At 38.3% G+C, this 23,100-nt stretch overlaps 1 protein-coding gene across 1 annotated transcript in view; it reads left to right on the top strand.

The window, feature by feature from the left end:
• The first annotated feature begins 9,471 nt into the window (after positions 1–9,471).
• Positions 9,472–23,100, top strand: part of LOC117479955 (adhesion G protein-coupled receptor F5-like) — a 35,149-nt gene continuing 21,520 nt past the window's right edge. Inside the window, exons 1-11 of the mRNA XM_034127058.1 lie at positions 9,472–9,553; positions 12,233–12,326; positions 14,542–14,645; positions 14,746–14,797; positions 18,073–18,219; positions 18,306–18,470; positions 19,469–19,621; positions 20,346–20,510; positions 21,289–21,432; positions 21,521–21,691; positions 22,996–23,093. Of these exons, the coding sequence (XP_033982949.1) occupies positions 14,544–14,645; positions 14,746–14,797; positions 18,073–18,219; positions 18,306–18,470; positions 19,469–19,621; positions 20,346–20,510; positions 21,289–21,432; positions 21,521–21,691; positions 22,996–23,093 (1,197 nt within the window). The 5' untranslated portion in view covers positions 9,472–9,553; positions 12,233–12,326; positions 14,542–14,543. The remainder of the gene's footprint in view (positions 9,554–12,232; positions 12,327–14,541; positions 14,646–14,745; positions 14,798–18,072; positions 18,220–18,305; positions 18,471–19,468; positions 19,622–20,345; positions 20,511–21,288; positions 21,433–21,520; positions 21,692–22,995; positions 23,094–23,100) is intronic.

The following is a 23,100-nucleotide window of genomic DNA, read 5'->3' as shown; positions in this document are numbered from 1 at the left end:
ACAGTGTAGAAATACTTTGTTACAAGTAAAAGTATTGCATTTAAATTCAAGGTAAGTATAGAAGTCTTAGCATCAATATAGATAAGATATATATACGTTTTTATTTGTATATGATTTTTTACTTTATTAGTTGAATGCTCGATTCTGAGGTTATTCATTTTCCAATTTATTCCAAAAATAATTTGGTGGTGGTTTGTTTGTTCTATGCTACAAACTAAGTCATTATTTCTATAAATGTTGTCACTATAATGTCATTTTTATTTGTATATGATATCTTATTTTATTAGTTGAATACTAGATTCTGAACCTCTGACATTCCAGAGGTTGTTAATTTTCCAAAATATTCCCAAAAATGTTGGAAAACAATTAAATGCAGATAAATATTTTAAATATATTTGTTTGTTTTACAGATAGTTTGTGTAAATTCATATTTTTCAACTGGTTGTTTGTTCTACGCTACAAACTATGTCAGTAATTCGATACATGTTGTCACCATAATGTCTTACAGGATTTTTTTTTCATTGCAAAGTTAATATTTATTATTTTATTGGTGGTGTAAATGTGTTTCCATAGCGACCTGACGCTTTAATTATAATATCTGCAGAAAGTTGGGGCAGTTCACACATCTCCTCTATACTTAAAACAGCAACATAATGAAAGCATGCATCCAGTGAAATGTAAACACTAAATGACTTCTAATTATAACTCACTTGATTTCTGCGTTGCTCCCTCCACCTGCGTCTTCTCCAAAGAGTCGTACTGCTTTGAGGATCTTCTCTCCTTTTCCATATTGTTAAAAAAAAATGCTGCTCTTTCAGGACTCTGCGACACAAAGATCTGCAGCCTGTAAAATATTTGTAAGATACTGACCAAGTGCTCTGTGTGAGGGAATATAACGGGAGGAGCTGCAAACATATGCTCACACACTCCTTCCCATACACTGGATAAATGAAGCTCCTTCCTATAACACAGGTTGATGCTCTGCAGGGCGACACCTGCTGGAAGAATCGCAGCATGACGAGAGGTGACGAGAGGGAACTTATATTTGAGTGGTGGTATAAAAAGGTATTAAGATCCTTTACTCTTCTCTAGTGTCTCATTTAAAAGTATGAATAAATCCTATCACTGAAAAAAAATTCTGAGAAAATTCACAATTCTAAAAAAATGTGAAAATATTGGAAGAAAGCTGGACACCTATACAGATACAATCTCCAATTTTAGAAGCAAAACAGAAAAAGCAGCATGACAGTTAAAAGGAGAAATGTAAAAGAAAAAATATGTTTATTTGTTTTTGGGTGCACTGTCCCTTTAAGTCAACATTTCTGAAAAAAGTCAAGATTATGAAGAAGGTACATTTTCCTCGAAAAAGTAAAAAAACTGAGAAAAGTCAAAATTCTGTGAATAAAGTCAAAATTCAGAAAAAGTCAAAATTCTGAGGAATGTCACAATTATAATTGAAGTGAAAATATTGGAAGAAAGCTGGACACCTATACAGATAAAATGTCTCAAACATTAGAAGCAAAACAGAAAGAATAGCACTACAGTAGAAAGGAAAAATGTAAAAGGAAAAATATGTTTATTTGTTTTTGGGTGCATTCTCCCTTTAAGTCAACATTTCTGAAAAAAGTACACTTTCCTTGAAAAGGTCCAAATTCTGTGAAAAGTCCAAATTCTGTGAATTAAGTAAAAATTCTGGAAAAAAAAGAGAAAATCCTGAGAAAGTTCTGAAGAAATTCAATTCTCCTTGGGAAAGTCCAAATTCTGTGAAAAGTCCAAATTCTGTGAAAAGTCAAAATGCTGAGAAAAGTCAACATTTCTGAAAAAAGTACACTTTCCTTGAAAAAGTCAAAATTCTGTGAAAAGTCAAAACGCTTGCTTCCACATATACAATACAATCCCAGTTACACTTTTTTTTCTCAGTATCATTACATTTGACTCTTTGACGCCTTTGGCGATCGTAGACGAGCAGAGCAGAGACATTCTGACATACATAAAACAAAAGCAGGATAGCTAAAGGCAGAGAGCTGAGGGAGTGGCGAGCCAACACAGACGCCGTCTTCCCACACACTGGTCACACCAGTGTGAACACAGTGTGACGATGATTTAACATAACCCTCTGACAGCCAGATAGTCGATCTTAAAGTGTTTAATGACATTTAATGTTTGTTTGTACATTAGTACTGGTATGTAATAAATCAGTGTACAAAACACTATGGCTCTTAGATGTTTATAAAAATAATCTAAGTAGTAAAAGGTGCACACAACCATATTAAAAACTAACGATACATGAAAATATAAAGTTACAAATAAATACAAATAATAACAACTCAGGTGATGTAGTATAAAGCAACAAAGTTGGGCCACTGATTGTGTCCCTTGCATAACCAATAACCAATTTGTTGAACTGATATACCGAAGTTAGTACCAAGTCAGTTATGTAATCAAGTCAGTTATGTAATCAAGTCACGTATGTAACCAAGTCACGTATGTAACCAAGTCACGTATGTAACCAAGTCACGTATGTAACGTAGTACCCTTACTTTTGCTGTTACCTTTGCAACAAAAACTCATTTATTTTAACCCAAACCTTAAGCGACCCTAAACCTAACTGAGTAATCCTTTGTCCTAAATAATATTTATGACCAATTGTTTAGCAGAACAAGTTTAAAAGTGGACAGCCCTTGCGTGACTGTTGCAGATTATATCTTGTGTTTGGCAGTCACTGGCACATTTTATTTAAACCTGGTAAGGTATGATGAGGATGTTAATTGTGTAGTTGGATGCTTTATTACAATTGATTTAGCATGAGTCACTCACAACCACTCCCTTTTCCAAATATTAGTCTAATACGCACAAACTCAGATCAGATTCTCAATAAGCTGTAAGCACCAACCTTGGATTGATTTTAAAATAATTGTACTTACATACAAAGCGCTCAATGGTCAGGCACCATCCTACCTATAGGATCTTTTAATCCCCTATTGCCCCTCTAGGGCACTAAGATCCCAGAGTGCAGGTCTGTTGGTGGTTCCCAGAGTCCACAAAATAAGATCAGGTGCTAGAGCTTTCAACTACCAAGCTCCGTTCCTCTGGAGCCAACTTCCAGTGCTGATGAGGGAGGCAGACAGTGTCCACACATTTAAGAGTAGGCTGAAGACTTTCCTCTTTAGTACAGCGTACAGTTAGGACTGGTTTTAAACTCCCTTTTAAACATCCTCATGGACCCTTCATTTTATGGAATTGTAATTATGTATTCTAACTGTATTTGTCTCATTGTGTTTTGTACCCATTCATTTGTTATGTTCACATTTATCTTAACCTTTTACTATATTCTCAGATATGTTTGTTGTTTTTACATTACCATTCATGTTTGTTGATTTGTGAAGCCCTCTGAGACAAATGTGTTTTGTGATACTGGGCTATATAAATACATTTGAATTGAATTGAATTGAACCTTAACAACACTCAGACAATAGACCAATACCTGTTCATTGAAGAATAACTTCCTTAGGTGAAAAACATTTTGAGTTTGAAGGTACTGGTGTCTCTTAACAATGTTGTTCACACTTGTTATAAGCAAAGCCATTTACCAGAAGGCCAACCCGTAGATATTTGGCTATAGGTAAATAGGCTGAATGAACAAACACCCAAATGACGTTCTGTACTTTTAAGCTTGATACTCTTCCCTCCTCGCTTGGACCACACCCATGTTCTACATACTTGGTGCATACTTGGCCTTCAATTGGACTCAACTAAACCCATGTAAAGTGTTACGACTGCATCTTCACGCTGACGATCTAGCACTGATTTTAATTGACATGAGAAGAATATTTGTTTCCCGTAAAGTCTCAGGTTCTTACGGGAAGACCTGTGAAACCTGCAGAGCAAGTCCTCCAGCTTTGATGCTTACCGGTAGCTGTGTGTCCCTTTTTCATGTGTCATTACCACTGGCACCATCGTAGCTAAAGAGATTGTTGCTGACATTGACCAAACACATCATTAGATCAGGTAGGGGTTGCGTGCCTAAGGGTATGTTTACAGTCACCAGGCAGATGGAGGGATTTGCATAAACAACTACAGAACAGGAAACCATTTTCTATCTTTCACAAGAGATTGAAGATGCTCAACTATTTCTTCCAAATTCTGTCAAATGCTGCTTGCGTCAAACAAACTGTCTTTAAAAAGAATCACTATTAGGAAGAAGGAACTTTCAGACTTAGGAGTAACCCTAACCCTAAGAATAATAAAGAAATATTACTGCAAAGTTATACCATATATATCATTTTTATTGTATATTCTATTATCGTATGAACAGTTTCTTCTTAAACATCTGACATACCTTTTAAACTATGTTGGCTTACAGTAAAACAAAAACAAAATCAGAATTCAATGATGATAATTGTGTATAAAGTTGTGCAACTTGTGTTCTTGTCCTTCTGTCAGTTCCCAATTGTCTCCAATGAACAGTGGTAAAATCATGATGTCAAATTAGCATGTGATGTTTTGAACTTTCATTTTTGAACTGTTTAGGGCCAAGGACCCATACATAGGTTTAATGCTTATTATCATTTGTAGAATTCAAATAATTCCAATGGCATCCATCAAAAGGCCTCAGTTTAATAGGTATTAGCATTATTGTATCACTGCTGGTGATTTGAAGGAGACAATAAACCAAACAAATTAATTAAAGGCCCCATGTCATGCTTTTCCGGTTATTACCCGTCCCCTTGTGTGTTATGAAGGTTTTTATGCATGTAAACAGTCTGCAGAGTCAAAAACCCTCAAAGTACACCCTGTAGGGAGTAAAACTCTAACACAGAAAATACCTCCCCAAAACGCCTCGTTGGAGATTTCTCATTTTCCAATGTTTTCTTCCTGGGTATCGCTACGTAGGGATACCCAGTAGCCACGCCCTCTGCCAGCCTTTCACGAAACAAAGCTTCCCAAACCTTTCAGCGATTCATGCCGGATATGTACAGCGTAGGGCACTGAAGTACGATGCTGTTCCTACTTTGTTTGGACCAGCGGGAGATTCGGGTACACAACCTGTAAGTATTCATTGCTGTTTGTGTATTTATGATGTTGAAAACAAACAAGGTATCTACCACGACTGTTTAAATGGGTAAATGTTTTTCGGGCTACTACGTTGGGATCGCGGAGAAATGTTCTCCGCAGACCAGTGGCGGTTCTAACACATTTTACATGGGGTGGCAAAGGGGGGGCAAGAGGTCATGCAAGGGTAGCATGGGAGGGCGGACCGTACGTGGTATTTTATACTGTATAACCTATTTATTGTTAAATCATGCCCTAACACAAGTGTTCTCAATGCACAAGAGAAACAAGGTGTTCAGACAAACAAACTAAAATATAGTATAAAAGTTGTATAATTTTGCACGGATTCCAGAATCGGGGAAAACTACAATATTCTGGAGTCAATGAGTTCAAATTGTCCAACATGCTATATAGCGCCACCTATGGCCATTTCCATTTTTGGAAAGATATACAAAGTCGCACCGTAACTCCAAATGACCTGAAATTTTGCTCACTTATTCGGGTGGACCTGCTCTACATATAATCTCCTTGAACCCCTAAGCTCCGCCTACTTTTTTTAAATTTAAATTAGCATAATTTTATTAAACAGTTAAATATTCACTTAAATTTCAATTTTTTGTTTTTCAACACCAAACTTAGTATACAGCATCGTTGGAGGGTCAGACACATTACCGTAGAAAATGAGCATGTTAACACGATAAATATTGCCGCCATGAATCAAAACGTACTCGCAAAAAGCGGGGCTTAGATAGAAATGCTCATAACTCATCAACAATGTATCCAAAAAACACACATTTTGGTGGTAAGGTTCATTCTGTATTGGGGAATAGGCACAACAAGTAATTTTCTTTTTGGACTATAGGGGGCGCCAAAAACATGACAAATGTATAACTCAAGAACTGATGGACAAAATCATTTTTTTATTTTTTAGACATACTCTGGGGGTGAGTATGAACTTATATTTAAAGTGTTGCAACGAATGACAAATGTGGGCGTGGCCTGTACTTTTTTTTTATGACGATGTGCTAAAATGTGCTTCGGAACGCAAAACTTGGGACACCCGTCAAAGCCCACGACCTTTTCGAGAATGTAAAAAAAAAACGTAATTTTTCCAAAGATCTGCTCACTAGCACCCCCTATTGTGTGGTAGTCACATATAGTTTCTCAGAACTTCACCAATTTTGGCACACACATTTCTCATGGAATTGCGGACATATTACTAATTTGCTTCCATTAGCCCCGCCCCCGAGAAAGTCGGCCATTTTGAAAAATGTGCGTTTTTCATGCATTTTAAGCACATTCTTGCAAACTCCTCCTGGGGGATTTTTGGAAAAATTCCAATCCAGGACAAGTTCAGCCCCTATCCAATATGATACTTAATTGCGGAGCACATTTTTGAAAAATCACTCGTGGAGGTCGTAAGCTAACAGTGAATACACCATTTTTGACGATTTACATGTCGCAAATTGCTCCAAACTGCTCGCATATAGTTTATCCGATATTCACGAAACGCTATATACAAATTGCTATTATGATTGCACACATATTTCAAATTGCTTTTCATTAGCCCCGCCCCCCAGAAAGTCGGGCATTTTGAAAACTGTGTGTTTTTCATGCATTTTAAGCACATTTTTGCTAATTCGTCTTAGGGAAATGATCGGAAAAATTCCAATCTAGGGCAACTTAAGCGCATATCCAATGTGATGCTACATTACAAAGGAATAGTCGATCGCTTGAACATGGAGCTCGTAAGCTAACGGAGAATGTACCATTTTTGACCATTTATATGTCAGATACTACCTTAAGCTACTGAGACCCGCCTGTCTGCCCGGCACATCAACTCTCACACACACACACAAACAGACACACAAACACACAAACACACACACACTCACCTACTGTTTGTCCAACAACGCCCTTTGCTGGCGGCATATTCATTACAACAGACACCTATACACTCCATAACCCTAACCCTAACCCTAACCCTAACCCTAACCCTAACCCTAACCCTACTGTTTATTTGTAGATATCTCCTAAAGCCTACAAATAAAGTGTGAAATGTAGGCCTGTTACATATATTATTGAACGATATATATTATACACACTGTTCTGCTTTCTGCACTGACCTCAGCAGCTGTTCTCACTGTAAACATCGCGTCACAATGAAAGCAGTTGTATTAAACAAATAAATAGCCTAACATCCAGGGGAGATGTGATTAGTGAGTAAACAAACGGTAAAGGCCAGAAAGTCTGATGCACATTTGATCATCTTAATTAACTTATAATCACAACGTGAACAGTTTGCAGAGCTGTGCTTCATTGACATAACTCCAGCCATACGTCACGCCTCTTTTAAACATCACTGTTGGCTGAAATCCACTCCGGAGAATACATCAGTGTATCCTCGGTTATAGCTCCTCCAGAGAGACTCCTCTCTCCTCTCTCCTCTAAATCAGTGTATCCTCGGTTACGGCTCCTCCAGACAGCCTCCTCGATAATCGATCCTCGACGAGCCTTTAGACAAATTTGTTTTCCTTCGACACGTCGCGCCGACATCCGTTTCCGGGTCGCTGCCGGAGGACCTGGGAGTCTGGGACGCCAAAATTATAGAAATGACAAACGGCTCATTTCGGAGGACTCGCACAGGTCTGCTTGACGGCGGGACGACCGGCTGCCCTCCCCGACAGGCGCACTGACGCGAGGGCCCGCTCATCACTGCGCGCACTTCTGCGAACGCAGTTTTAATTAATATTATGTTTCAAGCTCTCGTCCTTATTAAAAACAAAACCAGTCAAAGGGGAAATGCTCCCAGGGGAAGCTGATCCACCTTCAGGTGCTGGGACAGCTCGGTCTCTCTGCAGCGGTGTGAGCGGTGTGAGCGGTGTGAGTCTGTGTGAACGCCGCTCCGTAGTTTATTGCAGGGCCGTAGCTACGTTTTTAACGGGCCTAAGATGATATTTAAAATGATTTACTTTTAATTCATGAACTGCTTGTTTCGTTTCTTGAGAAGCTTGTGGACATAGTGTAGGTTTGTTTCAACAAGTACAGTTTTAGGGACACAAAAGTTATGGGGGCAGCTGGGGGGGCAAGGCTCTACAGTGGGGGGGCAGCTGCCCCCCCTTTCCCCCCCGTAGATCCGCCCCTGCCGCAGACCCATGCTCACAGCGTTATAAACCTTTTTCTTACTCAATATCAAGCCACACTTATTGTTTTTACTTCGGCTGTGAGTGTTTGTGTGTGCTCAGGATGAGTTTCGCTTGTTTTTGCTGTATCGCCGACACAGAAGCCTGTCTGCTCCTTGCAGCTGCGAGCAGCAGCAACGAGCCTCAACGTCACGACCAATCAGAGCACCCTGGGCTCACAGGGAGGGGGGGGGGGCAGGAGCTCCAACAAGCCGTTTAGGACAGAGAGTGAATACCGGTGAATACACATACTTTACAGAGATGCTGTATGAGAAACCAATGTGAGTTTGGAAAATTGCACAGTATAAATCTATTTTAGTAGACCTCAACAATGGAATTATGATCAGTAGAAATGGCCATGACATGGGATCTTTAAGGCTAGCTCACTGCAATGACATAGTTCCAGGGGTTCACCATACACCATGCAGCCGGTCTCAAATAAACGACAAAATACGTTTGTGCTTTCAAAAACTTGACTTAAATAAACATGTTTTATATTACGTTAGGTACTTGGATGGGTTTGAGGAAAACTTGTGATTTGGGTTAGAAAGGTTTAAGTTGATTGTATCATTTCTACAAAGCTGTCACTTAAGCATAAACTAACGTTGTTTTTGTGCACTTACTTACTGTAGCATTTAGGTTATTTCTACAGGTCAGAGCAACTGGGTTGTAGACTAAATGACAAGTGTGCTTTAAAGTGCAGCTTCTGAGGATACAGCAATGAGCTTTGACGGACACATTTTCCCCCAACCACACAGTCTCAACCCTTCAAAATATGACATGACTAATAAACAGCTGTGCCATGCAGTGTTTATAGGCAAACATCAGCCAGGGTTGGGTACTTAGAACCAGTTCTGATGTGAAAATGTTTTTACAAATTAGGGATACGCCTTTCTTAGGTATCTGAGTGGATAGAATAACATGTAATCAGTGTGCCAACAAAAACAATGCAATTAATACCCTAAGATGTAGTCATAAAGCTAGAGCCGTTTAAGTACAAATACTGACTTTTTGTTCATCCAAACATATGATATCGACGATATTGTTGGCTGTGTCCACTTGGTGCAGGCATTATGTTGTAATTCCTATACACCAAGAAAGCATTTCATTATCAATTGACTTTCTGATAATTCATATTTATGTATGTGTACACAATAAAAGTGAGTCACCTGTGTATTTACCGGCAGCTGCTACTGCACCTCCTACAGTGGATTCAATTAGATATTAATAGGTGTTACGTTGCTGAGCACTGAGTCACTTCTGGTGTGTGGGTATTGTCTAATCTTTAACAGATACACAGCAAGAAGAGAAAGAGTATGGTAAGAAGCTAACCATGACTTTGAAAATGCATATTTGTTGGGACTTTATTGAATACGTTTTTTTAGTGTTTCACAGGACTTATCTGAGCTTGAGTTTCACCTCTTTTCTGATTATTTCCAAATGCTTTTCTAAGCCTTTTAAACAGATCAGAGCTTTGTAAACGTGTGTGTTAGTGTGAAAGTATTTTGGTTGCGGTGAAATCACGTCCCCTGAGTTCTGTTTGGTTTGGCTGATCTGCATCTGTGTTTGCTCAGGCTGCACTGTATTTGCTGAGTGTTTTCTGTGACATGATGTACTCTTAATGACTGAAAAGACAATACTAATCAGATACAATTATTCCTTCACATTAAGTCTGTCAACATATATCACATGTATCCATCTTTAGGGATCCAGATTTGTTTTATATAACCATATTCATATTTAATCTTTATCATTTGCATATACAAAAAAGGTGCCATTTTCATAGTATTAACATCTGTGTTTTTAAAACTTGATGGCTCTTTTATCTTCTGCAAAATTGTTTTTCATGCATAAAACAATGTGAACATTTATTTGAATAATCAACAGAAGTTGAAAATATATTTTTTAAATTCCAAACCACCAACATTAACATTGACTAATGAAAAGAGCTTTAGACACTAAAAAGGAAAAATAGAGCCAAAGAGAAAGGCATAACTTCTGTATTCTTAGCAACTTTTCTTATTTAACTCTTTATTATGAAGATGTTTTATTGTAATATTGGAAAGCAATTGTGCTATGGGAATAAGTTATAGTTTTTACTTACCTATAAGTACCTGTTTCATACCATTAAGCTTCAAGATCTATTTCCTTAAGGGGAATTTAGTAAAGAATGCAGCAACATGATTGACCTAAAAAGACAAAAATGGAACAAAATGACACCTTTTCTCATTCCTGTCAGGCCGAGCTATTATCAGGTTGTTAAGCTTTGTGAGCATACGTTTTCCCGCACTTTTTTTTTTCTTTTGTATTTTTTCAAAGCAATATTTCGTATTTTCCTCACCGAATATCCCGTTTTTCTGCTCATTATGATAGAGGTCTCCTTATATGGCTATGGCTTGGTGCAGTGTATGTGTGTGCAATTTAGAGACTGTTGTGTAAGGGATAATGTGCAGCGAGGCGGTCATTAAGGGTAAAAGAACACCCGACAGGCAGATCAGGAGTCCGACGCGAAGCGGAGGGATCTTGATCTGGAATATCCCGCTTATTACATGACTATTGCGTAAAAAGGAGGGTTTCTGCCCCGTTACTTCTCCTCTGTGTTCTTGTCCCAGTTTGAAAAGCAAACTGCATGCACTTTGCTTTTCAAACTGGGACAAGAATATAGTATACAAGTATAAGTTCAATCGACCGGACTTCTTTCTGCAGATGTAAGCGTCCTTAACAACGGTCAATAAGTCCTTGACAGCAGTCTGTACTACTGGATTAACAACGTGTCACGTGTTCTGAATTGACCAATCAGAATCGAGTATTCAACTAAACCATGTAATAATTGTGTCTTAAATCCCACTTTATCAGTGCTCTACCCTTATTGTCCTTTATTTATTCAAATGTTCCAACATAAGGCATGAACTTTAATCAGTTTCTGTTGTGGAGTGGTTTTTCCTGTTCGCCGTTAAAGGCAAAGGTGCCTGCCCTAAAACCAGTCTTTATATGAGGGTAAAACTTGAAAACATAAGCAGAATGAAGATACAGACAGAATTTTCAGGAAGTTCAGATTACTTAAATCAGGTACAAGAAGTGTCAGGATATCCGTCAATCACGCAAACAAAAAGGGGTCCAAACCCCGGGGGCAGATCAGATAACTGAGAAAATACAAACAGACCTCGGAGACCTTGGCCGTACACACCAGACAGTCTGGCAGGGAACAAGTGAGAGTGAGCGGGTGTATATACTGTGGGTCAACTGCCTACGTGCTTTTGAGCAAGGCATCTGACCCCATACCACTTCCTGGGCATTGTATACAGTATATGTAATAGCTAGCTACCTACTGTTCTATATAAGTTAATATCGTTACAGAAAAAATAAAAAAAATAAAAAAGAGTAAGCTAATATATTAAATATAGAGACAAGCACAAATTAGTAAAACATTTCGTTTTTAAATTACCTTTTTGTTGTTGTTATTACCACTTTTATTTTATTCCCCTATTACCATTTCTATCATCCAAAAACAGCACGTTAAAACTAATTTTCATCATGTTATCTATGTTAGCTAAAGATGGCACACCAATTAATGTACATTAAACTTTTAGCTTGCCCTTATTGTGCTGTTTGATCATTTGCAGGCAGTTTGATAATTGACAAGATAGACAACAAAGAGTGATTATGTATGCCTCTATGTCTGTATGATGAATCACACTTTACATTTCGTGACATCAGTCCATTTGATGAGTGCTGCACCTGTGAATGAATTACTTCCAGTAACATGCCACTGTCACCATAACACATCAGCTATTTTTGTCACAACAAATTACACTACTGTTCATCTTAAGGTGTACACTTGAGTGTGCCACTGGAAATACACACATGATTAGATTCATTTTTCTGCTTTTTTCCCCCTTGTTGTTAAAATGCTTCAATATGTTTCACACTCTTCAAATTCTGAACTCGGCTCTTAATCTTCTTAAAATTGATAAATCTTCTGTTGCTGTGCCATCCAGCAACACTGGATCTTGTTGACTCCCAGCCAACACTACTGTATGTGGGAGCGTCTCTGTCCAATGCAGTGAACTTGAAGAGGACAAGTCATTAAAGGTATGTTTACTTGAAAACAACGTGAGGTTGTGTCAAATTGTCTGTAAATAAAAACTACACTATCTATTTCACTTTTGACATGCCATAGTACAGCAGGTAGATAACATGTCACCTCACTGTTAACATTTTCCATTAGTTGGCTTTCATGAGTCTATTTGGGGGAATGGCAAATAACCAGACTGTCAGTAGTGCTCTAACTTCAGCAATAAAGCGACCTGTGATTTGAATCACGAGTAACTAATGTCACGAACAAGTAATTTAATTACACACGCAACAGAGCAACAACAGCCATCATGAAACTTGTTAATAGCTGGGCGAAGTGTTTTAACTTGTAAAACAAAAAATAACCAGTCCTCACAGATATTGCACCAATCAAATTACAGTACCAGTTTTTCCAATAGTAACCAGAAATGCACTCCCCCAGACAAATACATTTTGGAAATTCATTACATAGAAATTCATCAAATATAATGTATATAATTGATCAAAAAAAAAGTCAAACAAACACCCATATACATGTGTTGGTTTCCCAGCTAAACTTTATTTGGCTAAGTAAATATAGTTCTTCTAAAATATACCTTGTACCCACTCAAATTAAAGACATACATACACATACCACCTTCACAGTTCACTTAAAAACATGGTTCACTGAGAACTACACCTGCACACACTAGTCTGTGTTGAGTATGGCGTGAGTGTTACATGTTGTGTTTAGGTCTGTCAGTCGATTAAAATATTTAATCGCGATTAATCGCATGATTGTCCATAGTTAATCGCGATTAATCGCAAATTAATCGCACATTTTTTATCTGTTCTAAATGTACCTTAGAGGGATATTTTTCAAGTTTTTAATACTCTTATCAACATATGAGTGGACAAATATGCTTTATATGTTTGTTTATTATCATTTGAACAATGACAAATATTCTCATGAATATTAAACACAACAACCTGAACATTACAAATATTCGCCTCAATTCAACCTGGAACCTCTCTCATACAATAATACTGTGTGTGTGTGTGTGTGTGTGTGTGTGTGTGTGTGTGTGTGTGTGTGTGTGTGTGTGTGTGTGTGTGTGTGTGTGGAGACACTGTGATGGATCGTTGGAACTATGTGCCGCTCAAGGCATATGCTCGAACGTGTGCTGCCTGGACGCTGCAATCATGTTGCGCGTACTATCCGTGCTGAGTGTGCTGACTTTTCGTACAATGTCCCACTGTCTGGCTACCTGCATAAAGTCAAGTGCTCGGCGCAGTTGTCGGCGAAATGTCATTGAAACAGCTCCTTATATCCGTTAGCGCAGCTAGCTAGCACCAGATGCTAACAACAACAACACGTAAGGTGTGCCTCGCTCGCGCGAGTCGCGCCACACATACACACTCCCTCCCGGTCCTCCCGATGGCCAGTCCGGAGCGGGGCTGTCAGCATCAGCTTGTAGATGTATTTTAAACTCGATGCGCTCTGAAACTACGGGGCGGCGAGGACAAAAAATACACATGCGTTAATCGCGTTAAAATAATTAGTGGCGTTCATTTTTTTTTTGCGTTAACGCGTTATTAACGCGTTAACTTGACAGCCCTAGTTGTGTTACATGTTGTGTTACATGTTGTGATCATGGATGTTGCCCCTCGTTTCTGTTATGTGATTGTGATGTGCTATATGTGACATGTACTGTATGCGTATTGTTTATTGTTCTCTTTTATCCTCTAATCCTTTCGCCTGTATCTACTTGTCTTTCATCCTTTTTATTTTATTTTATATTTTTTTATAACTAATGCTGTTGATATATTGTGATTCTAAGGGTGTCTATTACCATCTGGCCGTGGACAACAGCTGGAAAATAGCCATGTCGGCTAAAGCTGCTCCATTTACTGTTTTTATGACAGTTCATCGATGGGGACTGTCCACGACACAATAAATAAATAAACTAAACTAAACTACATTTCTTAACATGGTGGCCAAACCCAAAGCCATGATTGGAAATGCATCTTATAGGCCTATACAGATGAATCCAATGATGTAATAAGATAATTATTTGGTTAAGAAACTCTCAACAATGTGCTTGACCTTTATTTGTTCTGTGGTATAAGAACAAGGTATAATTGTGACAGTGTTGACAATATCTATGTAATTATCTAACAATACAAACAATGTAAAGCTGGGTGGTATAATTATATAATGTTTTTTTTCTTTTCTGTCCCACTTTCTTAAAAGGAATGGCAATATTTAAGACATGCTTGTCCATCTTTGCCCTTCTCCTGACACTAACTATTTTGGAAACAGGGAACTTCATTGAATCTCCAAGTCAGGTTTTGCCGGTAGGTCAACGGTGTTTACAATACTGTACAGAAAATATGGAATCACAGCCTTCAATACACAAAGCAATTATTTGAACCTGAACCCTATCTGTTGTCTCAGGAACACAATGAAGAAGAATCATGTATACCTCACACCAGGGGGAAAAGGAGTGGTAAGTCTCATTATTAAATATGAAAGAATATTGGAATAATAACACTTTATAACTGATAGCTAGTTTAAAAGATTGAAAACATGAGAGGTGTGACTGTGCTGTCCCCGGTATATGTAGTGTATATAGCTTAACAGCCAGATAAACTCCCTCCGTACACCAAGACTCTGAAGACGTGAATCCTGTGCCTACAGGTTTATTGGTATAAGGATGGTGTGAAACTAAAATAAAAAAGACAACATGTAATCAATTCTATGATCATTTTTACATGCACAAATATGCACAATGTATATATATCAACACAGCTTTAACATGAATACAATTGCCTCGTTATATTTACTGTAAGCCTTTTAATGTATTTATTTTAATTCTAGAACTCAAACAGTTATAAATGGCATCATATTTTATATATAATCAACCATTTGTACATTTATTCATTTAACTCTCCTTGCATTAACCTTGTACAATATTGAGACATCTTGGAAGATCTCCAGCATTAAACACCACAGAATACAATATTTTCAAAAAATAATCATCTTTAATTAGGGATGGGTATAGTTAGGATTTTATCGATACCGATACTGCTTATCGATACCGGTATTTTTCGATACTCTTATCGATACTTTTCAATAATTTGGTGCTCAAAATTATAGACATGATTACAAGATGTGAAGATTAAACAACAGTCATTTTATTGTAATTTATTTTTATTTATTATTTAATGTAACTTTTTCAATGTCATACCAAGCAGGTATGAGTGTGTTTGACAGTGTGTCTCTGGAAGGGGGGCGGTAATTAGGGGCAGTTCATAAATCCATGTAAACATGACCATTATTCAGTTAAAATGAGACGCTGCGTGCGCACGTCCTAAACCGGAAGCTCCGGTCGGCTAATCATTACAGTCCGTTTATTGCGTTTATTATTTATAATGATGGATTATCAGTAATCATTTTAAAGTTACACAGAGACATTGGATTAACCGTTTTTATGCCCTTGAACACAACTTTTGATCACAAAACAGTAAAGGTAAGACTTAATTATCATCATGGCTACGTAAAGTGAAGTCGTTTTCTTGCTATTTCCTGGTTGCTAGTTCAGTGAGTTGTGGTCATACAGTGATGAGACTTATACCAATGGAAACTGTGGAATCTCAGCTTTCATGTGATATGTCGTTTGTGCAGATAACATGACGTAGAAAATATCGATTTGCCCAGTTATGGGCTAAAGCAGGGGTTCCCAACCTTTATTGTGCCAAGGACCGGCAGATACATTAAAAAAAAATCGCGGACCGGTTGTCAATTTTAACTGATTTTAATATTTACTCACCACCAGCAGGTAGCAACAGAGGCTAATTGTATGTAACAGCCTGAACAGATACTAGAACAATATGCATCCAAAACATATTAACAAAGTTAAAAAAGAACCGGTGTCATTTTTTGGTTTTTCGGAAAACCAAAAAACCGACGTTATTCAGTTTTTAAACCAAAACGGGAAAACAGATAAATTAACGTTTTGGTTTTGTTTGTATGATTTACGGATAATCCAGTGAATGCTGGGAAAACGAGGAGAAGCCGCATTATGAACACTGGCATTTGTTTTCAGAAGATATTATGATAGTGTCGTTCGTTCCGGTGCACTCCGACAGCATTAGCACTACATCGAGATTAAGATTAAACTAATTTATTTTGGGAACAGCCGCATATATGGAGTTAGCCATATGTGTGTAAATTACTGTTCATAAACATTTGAAAACAAATGCCGGTGTCGGACAGACACAAACACACCGAACACACAGAGCTGAGCTGAGCAGAGCACATACACACACACATCATGCGCCTTGGTGACTGACTGGACATCTCCTTCATAAAACTAATAAAAGGGGGAGTAATCGGGCAGTTCGATGTGTGTATAGGTGTGTGTGGTTAACACGTAGCAGCCTGCAGTCACTCTTAAACTGTGCTGATGAAGTTAAACACAGTCATACTGGTGCTGCACTTCTCAGAAGCGGAGTATACGTGCCGCTGCCTCCGGATGCTGCAGCCGTTTTAAGAAGTGAAGGAGGGTTTCCGTCTATAAAGCAGCTGCGGGTCCGAGAGTCCCGGACATTAATTCATAGATCAAGGCAGACTGGTTTACTCTTCTGTTTTGCCAATCCGGTGCTTAAACAAATAGCTCTACACCCCTGGCCGACATGTCCTTAAAATGAAGTCCGAGTTTGAAATATATCTCAAATAATGTATGCACCACCATTTCCCCACATAAACATAACAGTCTGCAATCAAACGGTTGTCTCCTGTGCGCTCCTCTTCCTACTTGGCGCACCGGTAACATGCTCGTGCGCACGAGAGGAGACCTTATAAGGCTGAGCCGCCGAATCCCTCATCATAAAAGCCATTTTCAACGGTTTTCTGGTGAAAGATTAACTAGCTACTGGATGAAATAATATGACTGGTGGCATAGGTGCGAAAATTAAACACTTTTTGAAAAAATATTATGATAAAATATTTTTATATATTTATAATTCTGCAAATATTACGATAAACTCACAGCTATTTCGCGGCCCGGCAGTAACACCTCTGCGGCCCGGTACCGGTCCGCGGACCGGGGGTTGGGAACCCCTGGGCTAAAGTAGCCGTTAGCCCCGTTAGCCCGTTTAGCTAAGTGTTGATTTAGACTCTTGGTGTTGGACTTCTGTTCCGTGTAGGTAAAATGCAGGGCCGCCCCTCCCTACAGGCAGATCACGCAGACTGCGTGGGGCCTCACCTTGCGGAGGGGGCCTCATCTTGCGGAGGGAGCCTCAACTGAGCCGCAAATGCGGCGCACCTATGCGCTTATGCGGCGCAATTAGTGTGGCGCAGCACGGTTTTCGCCGCTGCGAGGCTCCACTAGCACCCACCACCCCCCAATAACAATGCGTACATACGATGCGATCAAAGGCATGAAGACGTATGCAGATGTAGCTGGATTTCTTTACAAACAATAGCACATTGCTCACAGAGCCATGCTTTGCCTATTTCCTCTCTAATGATCACCTGACACACCCATCTGATGATGTCCTCCTGATTCTTAAAGGGACCACGACCAGGCACAATAGGCACACAAAAAGTAGCCCAGAAAATGCAAACAATACTAAACTTAGCTGTAACAGAACAGTGACTCATCTCATCGAACTCAAAAAAGTAGTTCCCCAAATACCAACTATTAAGAACTTGTATATTGTGTGTGGATGATTTAAAACAACATTCATATTTTGTTTGTATTTATTTAAATCTCTCTAGTGGCTACAAACCAATGGAATTACACGCTTGATGTTGTATTGAATGCCTCTGAAGTGGCAATAATTCAGCAGTTTCAGTCCTCTTTGAACAGTTTTCCCATACAACTTAGTAACAACACAGAGATCTCGGACATTACCTTCACAACAGGTGAGTCATTTGAGTAGCTATGTTGACCTTCTTACACCAACATATAAACACCTTTTATGCTATACTGATCACTTTTCTTTCATCAGTGTGTTCCTCGACTGCCACTGGCTTCCAGTGTAGATGTGAGGACAATTTTGCTTGGCCATACAGCACATGTGTCACGTATGGAGCCTGTGATTCCATTGTTAGTGGCATCTGTACATGCATTGATGCTATTCCAGCTGATGGACAGTCCTGCCAGGCAATATCAGGTGAACAAGTCATTACTTATTGATTTCCTTTCATTGCTATTACCAGCAGCAGCCTGGTGAAGGAAGAGCTATAGTTAGGGTCAATTCAATTCAGTAAAATTCAATGAATGTTACTTACATGTAACACTGATTTAAAGGGGCCATGAGCTGACATCTTTTTGAACGTTGACTTAAATGTGTTTTGTAAACAAATTACACATCATTTTATTTGGTTTGTTGAAAGCAATAATATTAAGTTTAGATTAAAAATAATAGGTTCAACTCAATGCCATTGGATTCAACTAACCTAATACAATTACAGTATGTGGAACCTGTTGACTTAATACATTTAATTAAAGTCAATCTTTAATTTTTTCAGTGTGTTTTGCTCATTTTCAGGTTCATATTTGTATTTAGTGTCTCTACTGTGACATGTCTCCATGCTTTAATGTTCAAAAAGCTCTTTATATTTCTCATACTGCCTGTGCTGCAGCACCTCTTTTCGCCCTCTGTCTGAAACCAGAGCCCAGTCTGCTCTGATTGGTTAGCTGGCCGGCTCTGTTGTGATTGGTTAACTGCTCAGTAAAGTTCCGGCCCTTAGCATATCACGTACAATGTGTTGGAGCGCTAGCCAATAGATGTCATCATGTCACTATGTTACAGAAGTAAACAAAGAAGATGCGTTTCAGGAAGGGTGGGGGGATGGGAGGGGGGGGGGGGGGGGAAACTCCCTCTGGAGGGCACACAGGGATTTTAGCCTTTGCAGACCAATGACATGCACAAAAACCTTTTTAACCCAAGAAAGCATACCTTTTCTTTTTGAAGGTGGCTAAAACATTTAAATAAGAGACATTCAATATTTTACATTTAGAGTGATCATTAATAGACCATTAGCTCTAAGATAGAACACATAATTAAGTATTACTTTAAATGACTACAGCTTAATTTGAGTGAATTCTCTACATTGATATGTCCTTTAACCAAAAGAGACCCTAAATCATGTTGTTTTTTTACTACAGGGCTTCTGGCTCAGGTTGAGTACGATGTGGATGTTGACCTGAATTTTACTGATATTGGGACCGTGGACGCCCTTAGAAGCATCCTGGATGCCGGTGGCTTTTCCCTAGCCTTGGGTCCAACTGTGAACGTCACACACATTACCATCACCACAGGTAAGCATGGTGGTAAAAGCACGGGGGGAAATTGTTGTTAGACAAGACAAAGGGCGCCTGGGTATTAAAGTGTACTGTGTCCTTTTTCCTAATATTTTTTCCAATTATTAATCTTATACAAGTTTCATTTTTTAGAATTCCAAGTCTGAAATACATACTGTTTACAGTATGTCCAGAGTAAGGAATGTTTGAACAGACGATTACTCCTCAGCACAATATCATCTAAAATATGTCCCATTGGACCTAAAGCCTATTCTTCCAGCAACCTGTTACCTAGAAACCAAACACCTCGTCTCAGTCCAAGGAACAGAAGTACATGGCTAATTATTAGGCAGAATGGTGTAATCAGATTGGGCCTGCCAAGAGTTTTTTATGTTGGCAAGTTTACTATGGCAAAGGGTAGAGTAGAGCAGGTCATGCCTTTCCCAACAGGAAAAATATCATGAAGGTCCATCAGTCTGCATAACAATAATCTATCTGCTTCTGTTTGTTGCGCAGGGAGGGTTTATCTTTGGAGCGAAGGGGCCTTCAAACAATAGGTGGTTGTTTTTTGGGGGTAATGTGCTGTTGGACATATTGGTTCAATGGGACATCTTTCTGACCATTAAGCTGCTTTCACATGATACACGTCGAAATGGCTCTGCGCTCACGTACTTTGAGTAGTGGTAAGACTACAAAGCATTATAACTGATTATAATGTCTCTTTAATTGTTTTTTAATGTAGTTTGTTACCCAAATGGTACAAACTTCCAGTGCAGATGTGAGGAACAGTATGTGTGGTCATTAAGCAACTGTAATACATATGGAGCCTGTGATGACATCATTGACAACACATGTGGGTGTATCAACAATATTCCTACCAATGGACAATACTGCGTGCCACAGACAGGTGATACACTTTTCCATTCAAAGTAACATCACACATATGGATATAATATTTACTGGTATTTTTTTCGGGCACTGTAATCTGTATTTGGTTATTTAACCTGTTAAGCCCTGATCCTGTTTTTCAGGTCTCAGGCTCGAAAATGACATTCCCAGAACAAATGACCATATCTTCCCTTCTAAAAGGGTTAAATTAATCATCTTTTTTCTCAAAGTAATGATAAACCTGTGAGTTGGATGTAGAAGAGTCAGAATCAATATAGATGTTTTTTATTTTAAAGAAAATTCAGATTTTACATAGTAAAAAACTGTAAATTATAGTGTCCGTCCAAAAATTCTTTTTTACTTATAGTGAAAACTACCCTTGGATGATGGGTTAGTAGACTAAAAGCTTTAGGAATCCAAAGTACAACATATAATAAGTACCCTGTATCAAGATTGATGCAAAACAAGTGACATTTGACGTTTTTAGAGAGATTTAGCAAAAAGAAACCATTTCTGGGGTCATTTGGGTGGATTTTCCATATCTCTGGCTTCCCTTGCTCGATGTTGATGGTTGACACCTCTTTCTGACCGTTAGAGCCAATAGAATCGAAGGGGGAGTCCCCCACACGACAAGATGAAAAGAATGAGGTTGATAGAAATATGAATAGCTATTCTTGACCATAATTGCATTTCACAATCTTCACTCAGCAATTTTGCCCAGATGTCATGACATGACCTAGATTTGGAACAAATTACTGACAAATAATTGTCTCTAATTCGACTCTCTTTTTCTACAGTACCTTTAGTATTTTATGAATACCAGATTATTACCGAGGTGAATACCAGCGATGTGGATCAGCTGAGAAACGTCCTGAACAGTTTAACTTTTCCTGTCCAGATCAGCTCCTCAGTTAACATATTAGATGCCAATATCACCACAGGTAAGAACAAATTCATTATATCCTTTTTTAATATCTATTTCAAACTTCTGCCTTTTTCACAAGAGAAAATATGTTATTCTCTTTAAAGTTTGCAGCCAAGATAACACTGGGTTTCAGTGCCACTGTGAAAATGACTATCTTTGGCCGTGTGATAAGTGTGACACCTATGGGAAATGTGATGGTAATACAAGCAACACATGTGGATGCATCAATGCCATTCCTCCTGATGGACAATACTGCCAGCCTGCTGATCAATACAGTAAGTTGGTTTGCAGGTTTGTTTACTTTAAGGATCATATTTCTATTTTCTGCCTCTACTGTAACATGTCTCCATGCTTTAATGTAGAAAAGCGCTTTATTTACCTCATACTGCCTGTGCTGCAGCACCTCTTTTCACCCTCTGTCTGAAACCAGAGCCCAGTCTGCTCTGATTGGTTAGCTGGCCGTTTTTGGGATTGGTCAGGCGCTTAGAGATGTGGTTGAAATGTCCCTCTGGAGGAACACAGGGATTTTAGCCTTTGCAGACCATTAACATGCACAAAAACCTATATAACACACTACAGGAAAGGGAAAACCCCAAACCACAATAGTAAGATGTAAAAATGTAAGATGACTCTTTTAAATATAATATTCAGAAATATATAGTAAGTGTTGTTCAAACTAGCGATGTCACGACATATAAGTAAGTATGTATATCATGTTAATAAACCACATTCTAATATGATGTAAATAATTCAGCGTTCTTTTTCTTTTTTTTTATTGCGAACGTTTTGAAAGTTGTGACAGCCCTAATTCAAGCTTTTAAAATGTGCATGTGACAATATACAGTAGTAACTATCTTATTAGCCTCACCCTTTATAGTTGTTTCTACTCAGCAGCAACTCCACTTTCTCTCCCATGTGACAGATTTAACAGCTTGTCCTCAGTGCAGATGTGAGAATCAGTATCGTTGGTCATGTGACCAGTGTTTACAGTATACATCCTGTGAGAACATCACTGCGATTAAAGTCACTATTCTTATATTACAGTTTTTTCTCAGAACAAAAAAAAATTCAGTTTTGGTCAGATCTAAAAGAAAAAATTCTTATGTGGCCCTAGTCCTCTTCCATACAATTATAATTATACAATTATACATATAATACAATAATATAAATTGTTATATCCAGAAAATGAAGTGAGTGATATTCAAACTTTCTGGTTATATAATAAATACAAATGATAATGTCATGTAAGCAATCCATCATTTTTCTTTTTCACTTTGGTTATGGGAACAGACTTTTCTTTATCTTTCTTGTATATCTATTTTTATTAGCAGTAAAGCAGATACAACGCACAATAATCAAATGTAAAGATAGATTCCACTAAAGCGTAATATTGTTATATTTCTTTTTTTAAATGTCTATAGGCATCATGATATTATTATCACTAATTCATTTGGTCACATTTATTGTACGATATAGCATCTTTTTATATTCTGATAGCCCTTTTTCAAGCTCTTCAAAAATGCATCATATAACAAAGAGAAGCAATTATCTAAGAACCCCTCTCTTTTACTTCTTACAGATGTTACAGCTTGTCTTCTTTTAACAACTCCATCACCAACAACTCTTCTTACAACAACTCCATCACCAACAACTCTTCCTTCAACAACTCCATCACCAACAACTC

This window comes from Trematomus bernacchii, unplaced genomic scaffold, assembly GCF_902827165.1.
Source record: "Trematomus bernacchii unplaced genomic scaffold, fTreBer1.1, whole genome shotgun sequence".
Classification (NCBI taxonomy): Eukaryota; Metazoa; Chordata; class Actinopteri; order Perciformes; family Nototheniidae; genus Trematomus; species Trematomus bernacchii.
This window is presented reverse-complemented; position numbering and strand designations above follow the sequence as displayed.